Source organism: Austrofundulus limnaeus, unplaced genomic scaffold, assembly GCF_001266775.1.
Source record: "Austrofundulus limnaeus strain Quisiro unplaced genomic scaffold, Austrofundulus_limnaeus-1.0 Scaffold438, whole genome shotgun sequence".
NCBI lineage: Eukaryota > Metazoa > Chordata > Actinopteri > Cyprinodontiformes > Rivulidae > Austrofundulus > Austrofundulus limnaeus.
In genome coordinates this window covers 337,016-343,573 of record NW_013952840.1, presented here as the reverse complement: position 1 = coordinate 343,573, position 6,558 = coordinate 337,016, and the positions used below count along the sequence as shown (strand labels likewise).

General features: G+C 45.6%; 1 protein-coding gene across 1 annotated transcript in view; it reads left to right on the top strand.

Moving 5' to 3' along the window:
* Nucleotides 1-6,288, top strand: part of tbc1d25 (TBC1 domain family, member 25) — a 10,052-nt gene extending 3,764 nt beyond the window's left edge. Inside the window, exons 5-7 of the mRNA XM_014024741.1 lie at nucleotides 497-685; nucleotides 776-1,051; nucleotides 1,911-6,288. Of these exons, the coding sequence (XP_013880195.1) occupies nucleotides 497-685; nucleotides 776-1,051; nucleotides 1,911-3,536 (2,091 nt within the window). The 3' untranslated portion in view covers nucleotides 3,537-6,288. The remainder of the gene's footprint in view (nucleotides 1-496; nucleotides 686-775; nucleotides 1,052-1,910) is intronic.
* Nucleotides 6,289-6,558: the final 270 nt, after the last annotated feature.

Here is a 6,558-nt window from a genome sequence, read left to right as displayed (position 1 = left end):
TCACTGAGGTCCTGCATCCACATGACAGGGAGGGGAACACAAAAATGACTCAGCTGCAACTGAAAATATGGATGGAGGACCTCAGTTTAGCTTGTTAGCTTGCCATATAAGGCAGTATAGCGTCGGCGCTAACGCTAAAGCTAACAGGCTAAGCTGAGGTTCTTCTGTCTAACAGGATCTGTGGACTTTATTTATAACAGTGCCAGACTCTTATTTTGAAGGGTACAACTCCAAATTAAAGTTTCTTCTTTTTCATTGTTCCCTTCAAAGGGAACTTTGACTGATACAAGTTAATACTCACAAAGATGTGACGATATAGCATTAGCTCCATACATCAGGGGTTCTAGCATTCTTCTTTCATCGAGAGTTGTCGGTTCGATTCCAGCTGTAGTGACAAAGTTTTCTTGGACTCTGAACCCCTCGTTGCCTCTGATGTTTCCCGTCGGTTCATGAATTGATATTTTTCCTGACGCTGTTCCTGTTTGCTCGTGTTCAGGTGGGTCGGACCCTGTCCCGGGTCCAGCAGGCCTTCACCTGGTCTTACGGGGAGGAGATCAAACCTTTCAAGCCTCCGCTGAGCGATTCGGAGTTCCACAGCTACCTGAACGGACAGGGCCAGCTGACCCGACCCGAAGAACTCAGACTGAGGATCTACCACGGCGGCGTGGAGCCATCGCTCAGAAAGGTCGACCTCCTGACATCGTTCAGTGTCCTGAGGGTCCCCGCGGTGGACCGGAGGTCGAAGGTGCTGACTAACCTGTGGTTGACTCCTCAGGTCGTTTGGCGGTACCTCCTGAACGTTTACCCCGACGGACTGAGCGGCCAGGAGCGCATGGACTACATGAAGAGGAAGACCAAGGAGTACGAGCAGCTGAAGAGGGAGTGGACGGCCCGGGTCAGCCTGGAGGAGCTGGACTTCATCCGCGGGAACGTCCTGAAAGACGTCCTGAGGACGGACCGGGCTCATCCGTACTACGCCGGCTCAGAGGACAGTCCTCACCTGACCGCTCTCACAGACCTGCTCACCACCTTCGCCATCACGCACCCTCAGGTGGGTCCAGGTGTTTGTAATGTATGGAGAGAAAATAGACTCATAAAGTTTGTGTGTGTGTAAAACATGGTTTGTAACCCGTAAAAAACATTTTGTGCATAACTTCAGGTATTTATAAGTGTGTATTTAAATGTACTATGTATATTGTATGTATGTATGTATATTAATAAGTTACGAATACAAAATAAAAGTACACATGCACAAATATAAAAGTTTCAAAAAGAAATCAAAATCAAATCCGATTTGTTTCTTATGATATTAAAAAGTAGAACTAATGAGCTATTTTTATTTCTTTCTTTTATTTCTTATATATTACAAAAACGTCTTTACCACTTCGGCACAGAAATAATACAAAGCTTCGAAGGAAGTTCAAATGTCCCCGTTTTTTAGCAGCATGTAAACGCATCATTTACACATGAATCTGGGAGCTCTCAGCTGCGTGAAAACAGTCTCAAACTGATATGTGCACTCGTAACCTGATTTGTGTGTAAATGTGGTTTTGTCCATGCATATTTAACAACTTGTATGCGTAGGAACCAGTTTGTGTAATTATCAGATTTTTGAGGTTGAAGGTAAAAAAATTGTGCGTGAAGTTTTAATGTTTGTGTAATTTATATTTGTGCGTGTTTACTTTTATTTTGTATTCGTAACTTATTAATGTTTGCGTGTGTGCATTTAAATATACACTTACAAAAACCCAAAGTTACGCACAAAGTGTTTATTACGGGTTACAAATCGTGTTTTACACAGACACAAACTGTATTACACACTCACAAACTTTATGAGTCTGTTTTCTCTCCGTAGTAAAGGTTCTGTAGAGTCCGTTGCGAGGACTCGTGTAACTGTTGGTGTTTTTCAGATCTCGTACTGTCAGGGCATGAGCGACATCGCCTCGCCCATCCTGGCCGTCATGGACAACGAGGCGCACGCCTTCATCTGCTTCTGCGGCATCATGAAGCGGCTGGAGGGGAACTTCCGCCCAGACGGGCAGCTCATGTCCGTCAAGTTCCAGCACCTGAAGCTGCTCCTGCAGTATTCGGACCCGGAGTTCTACGCCTACCTGGTGTCCCGCGGGGCCGATGACCTCTTCTTCTGCTACCGCTGGCTGCTGCTGGAGCTGAAGCGGGAGTTTGCCTTCGACGACGCGCTGAGGATGCTGGAGGTCACCTGGAGCTCCCTGCCCCCCGACCCTCCGGAAACCGAGGTGGAGCTGCTGGGGCCGCCCGAGGACGCGCCGCCGCGCCGAGACGGGGCGTCCGAGAACGGCGTCCCGGACGAGGAGGAGAAGCAGCGGAGGCGACACATGCTGAGGCCGTCGAGAGAAGAGCCGGATCTGAGCGAGACGTTTGTCCCCAAAGAGGAGGACAAGCGAGACGGAGGGGACGGCGGGGGAGGGGATGGCGTCGAATGTGATGACACTCAAGACCCGATGGAGAAGTCGGGTCTGCAGGGTCGGTGCTGTCAGAGACAAACCAGTTTTGGAGAGTTTAAATACTACACGGCTCGCAATGAAGATAGTTTTGAGATGGAGGACAGAGACCGGCAGAGTCCAAACAACCCGAGGCGCCAGTCCACAGTGGACAGCGAGGACGACCCGGGAGAACAGACGCCTCTCATTAAAAACTGTGACAACTTGTCTCCGGAGTCGACGCGCTCCGGCCTACCGGTCTGTAAAACCGGTTCCTCCGTCTCCCCATCGTCCTCCGTGTCTAACTCCAGCTGGCCAGGAGTTTCTCCAGACTCTCCTCCAAAATCCCCGTCCCCGTCCATAACCAACGGAAGCGAGGCCTTACCAAGAAATGTCCCCAAGCTTCTGAGCACCTCAGGGACCAGATCCCCCCCAGCGTTGTCTGTAAAACCGTCCGTTACATCACCGTCCCACGCTCAGAGCAGCTCCCGCCTGTCCTCGCCCATCCTGTCCTTCGGGGGTAGCTCTCTGTCCGGCAGCAGGTCTTCGGTCCACAACTCGTCCTCCCCCGGGACCAAATCCCCGATCGGCAGCAGAAGCAGCATCAAACCGTGCTCCTTGCCACCTCCTCAGGAGTTCGGCAAAGGCAACCCCTTCATGCTGTTCCTGTGCCTGTCCATCCTGCTGGAGCACCGGGACCACATCATCAAGAACAACCTGGACTACAACGAGGTCGCCATGCACTTCGACCGCCTGGTCCGGCGCCACAACCTCAGCCGGGTCCTGCAGAGGGCCAAGGCCCTGTTCGCCGACTACCTGCAGAGCGAGGTGTGGGACTCTGAGGAAGGGGACGAGGTCAGCTCGGACTCCCCGACCACGACGGCGCCACGGTCCCCGTCCTCAGCCGTCCCCACCCGCCCCATTTACAGCCCTCTAGTGTCGCCGGCATCGTCGCCAAACTCAACCTACAACCTCACCACGACGGTCCCCTCCCCGTCCGCCCACGTGTCCCTGTCCTCTTACGTGTCCTCGTCTGCCCACATGTCCCCGTCTGCCCATGTCTCATCCACATCCTGATCTGAGCAGCCGGGTCGTCCCTCGCTGTCTTTGACTGAGTCCATATGTCCTGAACACGATTGGTCCTACATGTGGTCCTACATATAGTCCTAAATGTAGTCCTACATATAGTCCTACATATAGTCCTACATATAGTCCTACATGTAGTCCTACATGTGGTCCAATCTGGTCCTACATATAGTCCTAATTGTAGTCCTACATATAGTCCTACATGTGGTCCAACTTGGTCCTACATATAGTCCTACATATAGTCCTAAATGTAGTCCAACTTGGTCCTACATATAGTCCTACATGTGGTCCTACATGTGGTCCTACATATAGTCCAACTTGGTCCTACATATAGTCCTACATGTGGTTCTAAATGTAGTCCAACTTGGTCCTACATATAGTCCTACATGTGGTCCTACATGTGGTCCTACATATAGTCCTACATATAGTCCTACATGTGGTCCTACATATAGTCCTACATATAGTCCTAAATGTAGTCCAACTTGGTCCTACACATAGTCCTACATGTGGTCCAACTTGGTCCTACATATAGTCCTACATGTGGTCCAACTTGGTCCTACACATAGTCCTACATATAGTCCTACATGTGGTCCAACTTGGTCCTACATATAGTCCTACATTTAGTCCTACATATAGTACTACATATAGTCCTACATGTAGTCCTACATGTGGTCCAACTTGGTCCTACATATAGTCCTACATGTGGTCCAACTTGGTCCTACATATAGTCCTACATATAGTCCTACATATAGTCCTACATGTAGTCCTACATGTGGTCCAACTTGGTCTTACATATAGTCCTACATATAGTACTACATATAGTCCTACATGTAGTCCTACATGTGGTCCAACTTGGTCCTACATATAGTCCTACATGTGGTCCAACTTGGTCCTACATATAGTCCTACATATAGTCCTACATGTGGTCCAACTTGGTCCTACATATAGTCCTACATGTGGTCCAACTTGGTCCTACATATAGTCCTACATATAGTCCTACATATGGTCCTACATATGGTCCTACATGTGGGCGGGGACTTGCTTCATCTGTTGTTTCCTCTGAGGTCACTGACGTATGAAGTATAAAAATCCTGTCCGAGGTTGATGCAATTATTGATTATTTTCTGTCTGTCTGTTTGTTTGTTTGTTTGTTTGTTTGTTTGTAGCCTGTAAACAGAGGCTTCTTATGGACAGCACTTACAGGAATCAAATCTTTAAAATTAAAGTTTTATCCAAAAATCTGTGACTTAAAAATAAATTTTACAGTTTTTATTTTGTTCCAAAGAGTTGGAGCTGACGGTTCAGAACCTGGACCAGGAGTCCAAACCAGAGACCGGGAGACCACCTGTCGGTTATGAGCAGTGGTCCAGCCTTAGGTTTGTGGATCAGTCCAGAGTCTCTGAGGTTCTGGGTCTGTTTTAACCACGAGTTCCTCCAGAGTCACCAGCAGCAGATTAAAGACTCAACCTTTCTGTTCTGACCTGAGAGAGACCACCAGGTCCTGGTCCTCGCTGAGCCTCAAGCAGAGTCCCTTCTTCTGTCTGAAACGGGTCAGAACCTTTTCCAGGTTCTCAGTTTCCTCAGGGGTCTGTTCAGATATTAACTAACAGAAACACAGAGCTGCAGGGCAGGAAACGAACTTTACAACAGGTCCACGTGGTTTCAGAAGGATCCAGTGGATCCACATGGTTTCAGATGGGTCCAGACGGGTCCAGAAGGAGCTAGATGGGTCCAGACGGGTCCAGAGACCTCTGTGTGTTTCTTGTTGGGACACATGTTGCTGTATTCATGTTAGTTTCTGTCTGAACGTCTCTGAAACACGTTTTTCTGTTTTTAGCCCTTTTTTTTAGTCTTTGGTCTTTTTTTGAGTCGTCGTGAAGTCGGCGAGCTCCGAGTCTCTGGTCTCAGCAGATCTGATCCTCGTGGAAATCATCATCATCATCATCAGCTGTGATGTCACTCATTACTTCCACTTTTTAAACATTCATAATTAGTTTGAGCCAAAATAATCAATGTGTTTTTTTAAATAATTATTTTAATGTAGTTTCAGTTTGTTTTGAAATAAAACGTTTGTCTTTGAAAGGACTCAGATTCTGAACCGGTTCACTTTGTGCCTCCATAAGTTCGAATCTTCAGCTTTGATTTTTGCTCTTCAGTGTTTTTGTGTCTCAACAATAAATGAATAAAGTTTATTTCTGAATGCTTTGATGTGGGAAAATATTCAGATTTGTTTTATCTGAACAGAGTTCTGTTTGTTTGTTAGTTTTACTCTTTAAAACGTTGGAAACTGAGGGATATTTTTAGGTTTTAACTAAAAACCTGAAGTCTTTTTATCCCAGAATGAAGCTGAACTTTTGCATGTTTGACAAGAATAAAACAGCTTAAAACTCATCCTCACCTCTTAAAATAAATCATTTGATTTGTTTCTGCAGAGTGGATTCAGGAAAACCACAGGATTTTATTTTATTGTTTGCAGCGTTTTCTTGTTTGAACATTTATGGAGTGAAAGAAAAAAGGTTTTGTTTTATTTTTCTGCTCCGGCCTGTTTTTATTAGTCGTTCTGGAGGAAAACTCTGCAGACGAGTATTTAATCAAATGACCAGATGTACTGTACGCTGGAAATATGAGCTTTTTAAAAACGATTTATCTCATGAAATTATATATGTGCACAAAAATCAAGTTTTAAACACAACAGTGTTAATGGTTGTATATCGAACACAAATAAAATAATCAGTGAAACTGAGTTTTGTTTTTGAACTGATTTTTTTAATTTATTGCATTTTTATTATTTTTTTCCCAGTAGAATAATCTTAATATTTAATATTGTAACACTAATGAACAGACTGAATACACAAGTCACTTTTTTTTACATTTTATTAACCAAGAAGGACATTTTTGATTTTAAATAATATTCACAAGAAACAACAGCTTTAAAAAACACTAAAAAACAGAAAAATACTTGGAAGAACTTTTATGGTATTTGTTTTAAAGTATTTTATTCAGACATTATGGT